The 13828-nt window shown below is 40.4% G+C and overlaps 1 protein-coding gene across 1 annotated transcript in view; it reads left to right on the plus strand.

Annotated features, from left to right (window-relative positions):
- Window positions 1-1984: 1984 nt before the first annotated feature.
- Window positions 1985-13828, plus strand: part of SNX7 (sorting nexin 7) — a 207777-nt gene continuing 195933 nt past the window's right edge. Inside the window, exon 1 of the mRNA XM_007936086.2 lies at window positions 1985-2164. Within this exon, the coding sequence (XP_007934277.1) occupies window positions 1985-2164 (180 nt within the window). The remainder of the gene's footprint in view (window positions 2165-13828) is intronic.

The following is a 13828-nucleotide window of genomic DNA, read 5'->3' on the forward strand; positions in this document are numbered from 1 at the left end:
GAGTCGGTACGACTTGACGGCCAGCCCCGACTCATAGTGACCCCTCCTTGGGTTGCCGAGGCAGTATCTCTACAGAAGTAGATTGCCCCATCTTCCTTCCGAGGAGGGGCTGGTGGGTTTAAACCGCCAGCCTTCTGGTTAGCTGTCAAGTGCCTTAGGCACTATGCTGTCAGAGCTCCTGAAAAACTCCTATAGATACCCAGATATACATAGAATCACCTGGGGATCTTTTTAAGATGTAGATTTTGATTCAGTATATGTCCAATGAAAATGCAAATTCTCAGTGAGGTTCCAAACCGGAATGAACTGGTTAGAAGCCCTGATGATAATAGTGATTTTTTTCTTTTTGTTTGGTGGGCTAGAATCATAACTTCCTTTCTAGCTTTAGAAAATTCTACTTAGGAATCTAGATGGGTCTTGGTCAAGCAGCTATAACTACACATGGTTTTGAAGCAGGGCTTCAAAATTTACAGATGGAGTAAAATCAAATGTTCAATTTGGTGGAGCAGACTGTGTCATTTTGAATGTTAATGGTGTAGTGCCTAAGGCTTTTGACTGCTAACCACAAGGTTGGTGGTTCAAAACCCGCCAGCCCTCCAGGGAAGGAAGACTGGGCAATGTACTTCTGTAAAGATTTATCTCCTCAGAAACCCAAAGGGGGTCGCTATGTGTTGGCATGGACTCAATGGCGGTGAGTTTTATTTTTTTTAATATAGTTAATTCTTGAAGGATGGGTAGGAGATGGTATTTTGGGTACAAGAACCATAAAGCATAGAAATGAGTATGGATGTTCATGGAGTAGCAGAACCAGGTGGACTAGAGAGGTGTATATATGTACAAAAAGAATGGGAGGTTATGGTTAATCAGAAAAAGAGAAATTCTCAAATCTCTCTAAATAGGTAATTCATATATATATATATAGAGAGAGAGAGAGAGAGAGAGAGATTTTAACATTTAAACATTGGGCTAAATATTTTGACACAAGAGGATTCAGATATCAAGTCTTTCTCCCTGGGTACGTTCTGCCTTCTCAGACATTCATTCCAGGGCAGAGGCAAAGGAAGAAAGGAGGTGGGGCTTGAGAAGGGTAAATAATAAAACATTAAGATACTTTTATAAAATTCTAAATTGTATAAAATTAATTTTCCATTACTTTTGGAATGTAAGTTAAAAAAAAAAGTGAAAAACTAAATAATCATTCAATGCAAAGACTGAAGATCATCATTTCACAGAGCAGTGTACAGCCCTGTCTTGATCTTGGGTCTTCATAACATTCTGGTCATTAACTCCAGGAGTAAAGATACATTTGAAAGTGGCTGAAAATAGCTCTTAAATATCAACTTCCCTGGATTTACAGTGAAATGACCACACAGTCCAGTCATTGGGTCAAAAATCCATTAAAAAAACAAAACAAAACAAAACAGGTTTTTATATGTCCTATTTTCAAATTTTTGCATTTAGTAAGTAAAGAGGTACTCAAAAATCACAACAAAAAGGAAAAACAACCATTAAAATACAGAAAATATACTATTGATCTGTTCTCTTGGCGGGATGAGTCGCCTGCCTTCAGCACAGGTGAGGAGCCCCCAAAGTTGTGGGTTCGCCCTGTAGGTTATTCTAGACCTCGCCTCTTGCAGAACCTTCTCTTGGTGGTCCTTGCGCCAGGGCAACAGGAGAACCCCAGCCTCCAACTTTCAAGCCCTCTCTGCCCCCTTTTCTCCATAAGATACCGTCTCTTTCCCCACCCTCGCCCTAGTCCGACCACTCCCTGGTTTCAGCTAGGCCTCAGGCCAGGTGGGGATGCCCCTGGGCCGCACAACTGCCCTTCCGAGGCCGGGTGCTGGTCCCTGCAGTTCCGCGTCTGCGCAGCGGGCGAGGGGCTGGAGCGGGGCTGGCCGAGGAGGCGCAGGATGCGCGGGAGCCAATGGGCACGCTCGGGGGAGCCGGGCTGGCGGCGGCGGCCAGCTGGGCGCGCACTCTCGGGATGGAGGGCGAGCGCCGGGCATCTCAGCCGCGCTCCTCGGGCCTCCCGGCTGGGGGCGCCGATGGGGAGAGCCCCGGAGGCGGTGCCCCCCTCTCCGGCAGCAGCGGTTCCTCCGCTCTACTGCAGGCCGAGGTGCTCGATCTGGACGAGGACGAGGACGACCTAGAGGTGTTCAGTAAGGTGAGGGCGGCGGCGGCGCGTCCCGGGAAAGTTCCCAAATCAACTCTGGGAGTTGCCTCCACTGTGACGGCGGGTGCTTTCCTCTTGCTCGCCTTTTCCCTGGCGGTGGCTCGGAGCTGGAGGTGGGTGGGGTCTCCTCTGGCTGCTGGGACCTTGACTGGAGCTCTCACCGCCCCCGCAGCTCGTCCTGGCTGGGTTCTGAATCGCAGCAGCTCCCCTCTCCGCACTTTGACCTCCCGCGCTGCTCGTCGTGGCTTAGTGCCATCTGCAAAGTTGTATTCCCCTGCCCTCCCTTCTTTTTATTCCCTGGCGGGGACACGTCCTCAGGTTAGTGCCTGAGCTCTGGAGTGGGTGGCCCAAAGCGGCCTCCACCCCTACTAGGTTTTTTTTTTTTTTTTCCCTTCCTGGAGGCTCAGTCAGCCTGTCCTTAATTTTGGGAGAGGGAACCCGAGTTTCGGGAAATTGTTCTCGATTTAGAGTGGTTGTGGATTTGAGATTTGAGTAAATTCTGATGTGAGTCTCCAAGTCCGGTAGGAATAAGTTGGGGAACCCTCTGAACGTTAGAAAACGGTTGTGTGTGTCCAAAAGGAAGCTAGCTTCTTCCTAGCGGGAGCTAAGGATTTTTTCAGATGGTCACCCAGTCTATAGCCATCCGCTTTCTTGTTTTTCCTTTCCATCGAGAAATGTTGGCTCGAGGTTTCCTGTTAGTTTGCATTAGAAAGTTGGGGGGAGATTGACTCATGCGGGTGTGTTTTAGATGTTTGGTGTATGTAGACTACTGATTGTTATTTCCTAAAGGGTTTGGAAAAGAAAAGATCCTTTCTTACTGAGCGGTTGTATGTCATCAAGTTTCTCAAGTTTTTGCTAGTAGTACACTTGAGATTAAAAAAAAAAAAAAAACTGTCACTGCCATACAGTCGAATCCGACTCTCAGTCGACCTTCGCAGGAGTGGCACATTATTTACTGTACTCGTCTTCTTTACATCTCCTTCAAAGATCATGTTAAACCAAACCAAACTGCCATCGAGTTGGTTCTGACTTATAGCAGCCCACACTGGATTTCCTAGGCTGTACTTGACTGCTAACCAGAAGGCTGGCGGTTCAAACCCACCAGCCACTCCTCGGAAGGAAGGTTGGGTAATCTCCTTCCATAGTGATACTGCCTCGGAAACCCAAGGAGGGGTCGCCATGAGTCGGGTCCGACTCGACGGCAAATAACAACAACAACAAATCTTTACAGTAGCAGACTACCTCATCATTCTTCCATGGAGCTGCTGGTGGGTTCGAACTACTGACCTTTTGGTTAGCAGCCAAATTCTTTAACCACTACACCACCTTAGTGTATTATTAAGCTATCAATAATAGTCTATCCAATATGGAGAGGCAGTCTGAGGCGAAAACGGTGTATCAGAATCATCTGGGACTGTTTTAAAGTTGTCATATGTTTTCTCTTTCCTTAAGTCCCAGCCCCCTCATAAGTTATCTTTAGTGAGCCCCTGTTTTCAGAGGCGGAGCAGCCTGAAAGCCAATGAAATTTAAGCTTTAGAGCTGTTAATTTGCTTAGGTTATTGGGAATATTGGACTTTCCTGGGAGTTGTAGATAGTCTAGGTGGGAAGGGAATAAGACATTGCAGTAAAACAAGTTCTAAGTAAGCCTTTTTTGTCAGTTGCCTAAAGCTGTCTCAGAAGAAAGGAATCTAGCTCTCCATGGCTTCAGTCATTTGTTGAATTTTTTTTCATTCTAAGTAAATATTTGCTTTTCCACCTAATTTTTATTTGTAATTTTGTATCTTTTTAAAACGTAGGGGCTTTTAAAATTATGTAAACTTTAGGCTTGTACAAGGAGCTCTGGTGGCATAGTGCCTGAGGCATTTGACTGCTAACCAGAAGGTTGGCAGTTGAAACCCACTAGCCACTCCTTGACTGGGCAATCTATTTCTGTCAAGATTTACTACCTTGGAAACCCAAAGGGGGTCGCTATGAGTCGGAATCGACTCGATGGCATTGAGTTCTGTTTTTTTTTTTGTTGTTGTTCTGTTTTAGGCTTGTACAAATAGGATCCACCTAGTTTATTAGTGTTGCATATCTAGATGTGTTGTTGTTATGTGCCGTCGAGTCGGCCCTACTCATAGTGACCCCTCCTTGGGTTTCCAACGCAATATCACTGCGGAGTACATTGCCCCATCTTCCTTCCGAGGAGTGGCTGGTGGGTTTGAACCACCATCCTTCCGGTTAGCAGTCACGTGCTTTAGGCACTAGGCTCCCAGAGCTCCCTAGATGTGTTGTTGTTGTTGTTGTTGTTTGCCGTCGAGTCGGCCCCGACTCATAGCGACCCCTCCTTGGGTTTCCGAGGCAGTATCTCTACGGAAGTAGTATTGCCCAACCTTCCTTCCGAGGAGTGGCTGGTGGGTTTGAACTGCCAGCCTTCTGGTGAGCAGTCAAGTGCCTTAGCCACTATGCTACCAGAGCTCCTCCTAGATGTGTTACATACTTAAAAAATTGTTAGGAACCATTTCTGCAGAAACTGACCACATAGATTAACATAATGATACAATTATGGTTGAAATTTGAAAAGAGCACTGGTAAAAGTTTTTATTAGTTGCCTGCTTACATCTCAGTAAGTTGGGGTTTTCTACCGTTTACCATAGTTCAACAACCAAATTTGAGAAAGTCCTCTCATTTGCCCTACTCTTTCTATTACTCCTTTTCTTGCTTGCTCTTCTGTAGAACATTACCATTGTCCAGCCTACCTAGGATGGTGTATAACAGTTATGAATTATACATTTGCCACTCTTTAGTACTTTGAGATTCAATACTTTCATACTCAGTGTACATTTGTAGTCCCCTTATTCTCTTAATATTATTTGTCCCTTCTGATGATAAACATTTTAGAGTAGGAATTCTGACGTATTTTTTCCTCTTCCTACAATACAAGTACATATTCAGTGCTTTTGTGTAAGGCACTGTGCTGAACGTTCTCTGCAAAGAAACAGGAGATTCGGTTCTTGCTATCACAATGCTGGAGTCTAGACGAGAAGATGGTACAGAACCTCTAAATGGTAATATAAACAATAGGGATGGCAGGCAACACAAACAAAGTATTCTGAGTTTGCAGACAACTCACTGAGGAGAAAATGATGCCAAATCCTATGCGAAAGGTCTTCTCTTGAGATGATTTACAAAAACAGATATAGATGTTGGAAGGTAAAAGGGCAAAACCAGTGATTTGAAAGGAAAAGATACAAATTCTAGGAACAATGCTAGGATAAGTAGGCCAAAATGAGATAGGCTTGGTAATTTAAAGGGTAAAAAGGGCCAGTTTCTTTATATCTAAAGGGAAAAAAAGTCTCTTTTTGAGGGGAGAATAATACATTTAAAATAAAATAAGATGCCTTCCTTTTTATTATATACTAACATGTGTAGATGAAACATAGTCATTACAACATAGCATGTGTGACACAATAAAGCACTGAGACGCTTTTGGGCACTCAGTAAAGAATATCTCTCACCAATAGCCTCTTTCATGGTATTAGGACTATAAAATGAGACCATCTATCATGTAAGATAATCAAGCAAGTTGCAGATATAATCATCCTTGTCACTACTAGTAATCTTTGAGAAATCATGAAATGCAGTAGTGGTGCCCAAAAATGAACAAAAAAAACCTCTTAACTTGGTGTTGAGACATTTCTGACACATGGTGACCCCATGCTTGTCGGAGAAGAACTGTGCTCTGTAGTTTTCAGTGGCTGAGTTTTTAGAAGTTGGTTTCCAGATCATTCTTCCAAGGCTCCTGTGGGTAAATTTGAATCCCCAAATTTTCAGTTAGCTGAACATGTCAACTGTTTTGTACCACCTAAGTACAGTCCCAAAGTAGAAGTAGATAGGGTCTTTTTTTTTTTCTTTTTTCAATTAATGGGCAAAAAGGAAGTCATAGAAGTTCCTGATCAATAGCCTTAATTTCAATCTGTAGCAAAATCATATAGTGAATTATTTAGTATTTTGTTTATAAACACTTGGAAAAAAGAGATGATCAATAGAAGGTAGCATGTTTTATGAGAATGATGGAAAACTATGATTGTCTTTATGGTAGATCAGAAGTATAAAACAAAGAACCTGTTTATTTGAGCAAAGCTTTTGAAAAAAATCATTTTTCTGGAAGAGATTATTGCTGAATGACTAATAGATTATAGTTGTTTAGACATCTAGCTCCTTTGTATATCAGATTGCTGTCAGTCTAGGAATTCAATGTAGTGTTGGGGAGACATAATGTACTATTCACCAGTTTCAGCAGATAGTTGGGGGAAGTCTTTGGCGGTTTTATTAATTTTTCAGATTCATTTTCTGAACAGTCTCTATTTAATTTCTGTTTTGTGTATGTAGCAGTCTTGTTCCTTATAAGACTCAAAATTCTTTCCAGTGCTATACCTTAAGAGAGTATAAGGCAGAACTATTTATAGATATAAGGACAGGGTTAAGGAACTAGGGATATTGAGGTACTCAGAGACTAGTGGTAGCAAAAAATCATCTGCACCCCTATTTGTGTATGTGTGTGGGTGTATTCACATGTGCATGCATAGTCACAATTGCCCAACTTAAAATCTAGTGTACAAGAATGCAGGTAAGTGATATAGTCCCCTTTCCTTAAGGGCTCCACTCTCATCCATTTTGACAATGATAATGAAAAAAAAAAAAAAAAAGAAAAGAAAACAAAGGAAAATAGGGCAGATCTAGGCCTGTTTCTATTCCTCCCACTAGAAGCTCTGCTCTCTACCCTGCCATAGCACTCTTATATGTGAACCAATTGCTGTGGAGTTGATTCTGATTCATAGTGACCCTGAGTGTGTCAGAATAGCACTGTCCTCCATAGGTTTTCAAAAACTGTGATCTTTCAGAAGCAGATCTGAAAGCCAGGCCTTTCTTCTGAGGTACCTCTGGTGGAGTTGAACTGCCAACCTTTTGATTAGTCGCTGAGTACTTAACTATTTGCTCCATCTTAGGGCTCCTTCTTCTATGTTAAGTACTCTTTGATATAAAAGTTCCATTTCCTGGGGGAGGAAGAGTATGTAAGCGAAAGGTAAAGAAGATGAAAAATCCTCAGATTCTTCTTATGAGTTCACTTATGTGGTCAACAATAAAATTCAAACAAATGGGAAACTTCAGAATAAGTTTGGAGGATTTTATGTACAATCATTCCCAGTGGTTTTTCAGTTGACTGAAAGATCAATATGTACGACCATGGTATTGAATCTAAACAAATACTGTATTTTCAAGGTCATCCAACTTGACTCGAGTTGGATCCAACTCAGTGACCCCTCCTCGAGTTTCCGAGGTGATGTCACTACAGAAGTAGATTGCCTAGTCTTCCTTCCTAGGAGTGGCTGGTGGTGGGTTTGAACTGCCAGCCTTCTGGTTAGCAGTCAAATGCCTTAGGCACTATGGGGTATTAATTGTACTGTAATCTGAACTCTCCAGCCTATTTATGCAGTTTCTTTCCATACTTTGTGTTTTAAAAGAAAAATCGATCTGTGTCAGAAAATGGCAAAAGGATATTATCTCATCCGCTGATGCCAGTGCTTTCTTACTCATTCTTTGGAATGCTATGTTGAGTTGGTGCCTTAAGTCTTAAGACAAAGAGCTTAATTCTATCGGCACTGCCTTTCATAGGTGCAGGAAGTGGGCTGGAGTAGGGGACTGAAGTAGCAACAGGCTTGCCACATATTTGCCATCCATGAAAGAGAATAACCAAAGGACTTTCACTGATGATACAATGATATGTTCTGGCAATTATGGCCTGTGAAGAATGATTGGGGAAGAAAAAAAATGGTTTTATTTGGTAAAGACTTGGATATTATGTTAGTTCTTTTAACAACTCTTTATGAAGAGTTGTTATGATCTAGGTGGATTAAATTTATGTTGTTTTGAAGGGCAAAACTAGGACACTGGGTCAAAAATGTATGGAGGTCAATTTAAAGTACAGTGTTTCAATTGCAGGTTTCCGAATGAACGGGATTACCCAGTATGGTTGTGAATACTGCCACTGAAATTATTCTGTTGTAAACTGGATGACTAACTGTCCCAGAGGAAAAGAGGGTGGGACAGTATAACTTTTCCTTTCCACTGTTAGGAAGTTGTAACAAATGAAGTTTCACTAAAATTTAACCAAGAGCAGTGGAGAATTTTAATTATATGGTTCTATTCATCACTCCCAAAGCAGCTCTGGTGGCTCAGTGGGTAAGGCATTTGTCTGCTAACCAAATGGTCGGTGGTTTGACCAGCAGCTGTGTGGGAGAAAGATGAGGCAGTCTGCTTCTCTACAGATTTACAGCCTTGGAAACCCTATGGAGCAGTTCTTCTCTGTCCTGTGAGGTTGGTATGAGTCAGAATTGACTTGATGGAAGTGGGTTTGGTGGTTTTTTTTTGTTATTCACCTCTCCAAGTCAATTCCTAGACTGTGATATCTTCTTCTATCCTCTGCTCTTATATTTATCTTCCCAATCCTGTTGTCTTTTTCATTTAATTCACTGCAAATGATGTAACAATTTAATTCCCCCCAAAACAAACAAACCCCAAACCCACTGCCACTGAGTTGATTCCAACTCATAGTGACCCTATAGGAGAATGTAGATCTGTCCCATAGGGTTTCCAAGGCTGTAAATCTTTACAGAAGCAGACTGCCACATCCATCTCCTACAGAGCAGCTGCTAGGTTTGAACCACTGACCTTTTAGGTTAGCAGCCAAATGCTTTAACCACTGTACCACCAGAGCTCCTTCTTGTCTCAGTTATCCAGGATGAAATACTTAATATTGCCTTCTACTTATCCCTCTCACTCACTTTTCTTGTCTGGCTACGTATTTGAAAGTCCCTGTCAGTTTTACCTTCTCCATGTCTCTGGAATAGGTCCTTTCTTTCCATTCTCATTGATACAGGTCAAAGTAATTACATGGTTGCCGCTGAAAACCATTACAGTAAATCAATTAGATTTTTGTTCTTCCAGTATTTAGCCTTCAGTCTCTCCTGTGGGCCCCCAGCAAATTAAGTATATTTCCAGAGCGCACAGCTTTGATCATATTGTCATATTTTGCCATTTAAGGCTCTTGGTGGCCAAGCTGCCTGTATCCTGGCTCCCCTGTTTTCTCTCCTCTCTCCCTTCTAGAACTTTACTACTAAAATCCTGTTCCCTGAATCACTTGCATCTGTGTCACCTGGAGCTTGCTAGAAATGCTTAGTCTTCATACCCCATTCTAGACCCAGTGAATCAGTATCTGATTCAGTAACAGAATTTGCTTGTAATTTGTATACACCTTGCAATTTTAAAAGCACTGATACAGGAACAGTGATCTGGGTTGGTCCACTTGCCATTTCCTGACCTTACTCTGTATTTTTCTACTTCTGTTTCTTTCTTTCTCCATCAACCAAACAAAATCCTTTCTCTTGTATTATGGCTCCCTGTGATGCTGCCTCTTCCCTAAGAGCTTCTTCATTCTCCTGTACCCTACTCTGTGTCCCCATTAACAGTGTTTTGAATTTTTCTATATTGAGTACATTTTCCTTAATTAATAGGAATTTATTTCTCTTCTCTGAAACCTGATTGCTTGTCAGCCTTCAGTAGATTAAACTTCTTGAATTTAGAGAACATAGGAATCCTGAATAGTTATGGAATAAATAAATGAATGAATGACATGGCCTGTGACTTATTTCATATGTATAGATACAGTTAGCACTGTAATTTGCCAATGATCTGTTTTTTGAACATTTAGTTTGTATTGTATTGGTCTTTCCTCTGATGGTACTAAACCAAGTAGAATTAAAACAAATTAGTTGTCATCAGTTGTGAGTAAATGTCATTGCTGGATGACACAGACCTCTGTTCTACACAATGTCTCCTATTTAGATTGTGTTAGAAGGAATAAGAAAAAATATAAAAAACCTAAGGGAAAAGTTTAAGAATCTTCTTTTAATTGGAAAACAAATCCTCATAGTTTAATAGCACCTGTCTCAGGGACTTTTGTTGTGAGCAATGAAAACCAATTCTGGCAGGAAAGGCAGTGATGAATGTTAGGTAGCTCACCAGAGATAGAAAGGTTGGAAAGGCAGGTGCAGAAAAGAAAAAGCTCTAAAAAAGAATTATAGCCAACACTATATTTGGAAAAAGATTGGATGTTAATATAGCTAAAAGGAAAAAACAAAATCCATAGGAACCTACAGGAGAGGATCAGTTCTATTATACAGAGTTCTATTATACAGTGGGGGAAATTATTAAAAATATTTAAGGAAAATGATGTTCAAAGATTCCAAATTTATATACCCTTAAAAGCATACTTGGTTCTATTGGGTTTAAAGGTAGAGTTTCAGTTTTGCATCTTTGGTGTTCTGGATAGGATGTCTAGCACAATTCTAAACAGAGAGTCTTCTGTAGTTTTTACAAGTGGCTAATGTGATCAAAGGAAGCACTCCTTCAATAACATTGCTCTTACAGGGTTTAAAATTTATTTTATGTATCTGTTTAGTTATATCCCACACTCTCCAAAGATGATGGAAGACTAATAGAGAAAATAAACATTTACAATTACCCTCCCTAAAAGACATATTTTAAGATTTTCTCAATAAACAAGGGAAAAGTATGTGCTTAAAATATTTTGTGTTTTAAACAGAATATTTGATTAACTGTGGCACTGTTTATAACCATGCTGGATAACACAGTGCTATTTGTAGTATACTTTACTTTGTCTTCTTGAGCCACCCTTTGAAATCTTCTGTTTAGATCTTTTACTTCATTTCTTCATCTCGCTTTAGCTACTCTCCTTTCAAGAGCAGGTTTCAGACTCTCTTCTGGTATCCATTTCGCTCTTTCCTGTCTTTTTAATTATTCTGCTTTCTTCACGTGTGATGTTCTTGATGTAATCTCACAATTCATCTGATCTTCAGTCATTGGTTTATGATGTGTCAAATCTCTTCTTCAGATGGTCTCTATTGTTGAAGTGGGATATACTGAAGGTCGTATTTTGGCTCTTGTGGACTTGTTTTCATTTTCTTCAGCTTCACCTTAAACTTGCATATGAGCAATTGATGATCTGTTCCACTGTCAGCCCCTGGCTTTGTTCTGGCTAATGATATTGAGCTTCTCCATCGTCTGTTTCCAAAGATGTAGTTGATTTGATTCCTGTATATTTCATCTTGCAAGGTCCACATGTATACTCATTGTTTATGTTGTTGAAAAAGGTATTTGCAATGAATAAATCGTTGGTCTTGCAAAATTCTATCATGCTATCTCCATGGCATTTCTATCACCATGGCCATATTTTCCAACTGTCAAAGATTCTTTGTTTTCAACTTTTGCATTTCCATCACTAGTAATTATAAATGTACCTTTATTTCATGTTTGGTCAGTTTCAGACTGCAGAAGTTGGTAGAAATCTCCAATTTCTTCATCTTTGGCTTTGGCGGTTGGTGCATAAATTTGAATAATAGTAGCAATAACTGGTCTTCCTTGTAGGTGTATGGATATTATCTTATCACTGACAACATTATACGTCAGGATAGATCTTGAAATACTCTTTTTGACAATGAAATTGATGCCAATTTGTCATGCCCGGAATAGCAGACCATATGACTGTGTGATTCAAAAAGGTCAGTACCAGTCCATTTCAGCTCACTAATGCCTAGGATAAGGAGCTCTCATGTTATAGTCGTTAAAGCATTTGGTTGCTAACCAAAAGGTAAGTAGTTAGAATCCATCAACTGCTCTGTGGAAGTAAGATGAGCCATTCTGCTTCTGTAGAGATTTATAGCCTTGAAAACCCAGTGGGGGGAGTTTAATGCCTAGTATACTGATATTTATGCATTGTATTTAATTTCATTATTGACACTTTACAATTTTCCTGTATTCATACTTTGTACATTACATGTTCTGATTATTAATGGATGTTTGCAGCTGTTTCTTCTAATTTTTTAAAAAGTATTTTTATTTTTTAAGTGTTTCCTCCCTTCACCTCCTACTCTTAGTAAGCAACAAAGAAAGTTTCCTTTCATATATGAACCTTTCCTTGACTTTTTACAATAATGAACTGGTACCATGTTTGTCCTTCTGTGATTGACTTATTTCACTTAGCATAGTGTTCTCCAGGTTCATGCATGTTATGCAGCGTTTTGCAGATTCTATATTATTCTTTAGTGTTGTATATATAGTATTCCATTATGTGAATGTGCCATAGTTTGTTTATCCATTCCTCTGTTGATAAGCACATAGGTTGTTGCCATCTTTTTGCTATTGTAAATGTGATGAACATGGGTGTGCATTTATCTGTTCTTGTCCTGGCTCTCACTTCTTTAGGATATATGCTTAGTAATGGGATTGCTAGATCAAATGGTATTTCTAATACCAGCTTTTAAAAGAATCACCATACTGCTTTCCACAGTGGTTGTATCATTTTACACTCCCAGTGTATAAGAGTCCCAAGCTCTCCACACCCTCACCAGCATTTGTTACTTTCTGTCTTGTTGAACTTTGCTGTCAGTGCTGGGGTGAGATGGAATCTCATTGCTGTTTTGATTTGCATCTCTCTAATGGCTAATGGGGAGCTCTGGTAGCATAGTGCCTAAGGCACTGGACTGCTAACCAGAAGGCTGGAGGTTCAAACCCACCAGCCACTCCTCGGAAGGAAGATGGGGCAATCTACTTCTGTAGTGATACTGCCTCGGAAACCCAAGGAGGGGTCGCTATGAGTCGGGTCCGACTCGATGGCACATAACAACAACAACAATGGCTAATGATCGTGAACATTTCTTTATGTGTTTATTGGCTGCCTGAATATCCTCTTTGGTGAAGTGTCTTCTGCACATTTTTGAATTGGATTATTTGACTTTTTGTTGTTGAGTGTTGGAGTTTTCTGTAAATTTTAGAGGTAAGTCCCTTTTCAGATACGTTGTTGCTGAATATTTTTTCCCAATCTGTAGGTTCTTTTTTTACTCCTTTGGAGAAGTCTTTTGAAGCAAATAAAAATTTAATTTTTTGAAGGTCCTAATCATCTGACTGCTCATCAGAGGGCTAGTGGTGCAAACCCACCAGCCACTCTTCAGAAGGAAGATTGGGCAATCTCCTTCCATAGTGATACTGCCTCAGTAACACAATGAGGGTTCGCTATGAGTCAGATCCAACTCCAAGGCAGTGAGTTTAATCATCTAGTTCTTCTTCTGCTGTTTGTGCATTTGGGTTATGCTTGATGGTCTATTTATGCCATAAATTAGGGCCCCTATTTTTTCCTTGAGGAACTTTATAGTTTTAGGTTTCACATTTAAGTCTTTGATCCTACTGTTTGTGTATGTTGTGAGGTACACATTTATTTCATTTTTCTGCAAATGGATATCCAATTTTGCAAGCACCATTTGTGAAAGAGACCATCTCTTCCCCATGTAATGGATTTCAGCCCTTTGTCAAAAATCAGCCATAGGTCAGTGGATCTATTTCTGGGTTCTCAATTCTGTCTCACTGGTCTCTGTGTCTGTCATTATATCAATAACAGGTTGTTTTGACTACTGTACAGTAGGTTTTGAGATCTGGAAGTGTGAGACACCTTCTATTTTGTTCTTCTTCTTCAATAGTGCTTTGCTTATCCGAGGTCTCTTTCCTTTCCATATAAAGTTAGTGATAGGTTTTTCCATA

Source organism: Orycteropus afer, unplaced genomic scaffold (assembly GCF_000298275.1).
Source record: "Orycteropus afer afer isolate SDZICR_OR568_19922 unplaced genomic scaffold, OryAfe1.0 scaffold00033, whole genome shotgun sequence".
NCBI lineage: Eukaryota > Metazoa > Chordata > Mammalia > Tubulidentata > Orycteropodidae > Orycteropus > Orycteropus afer.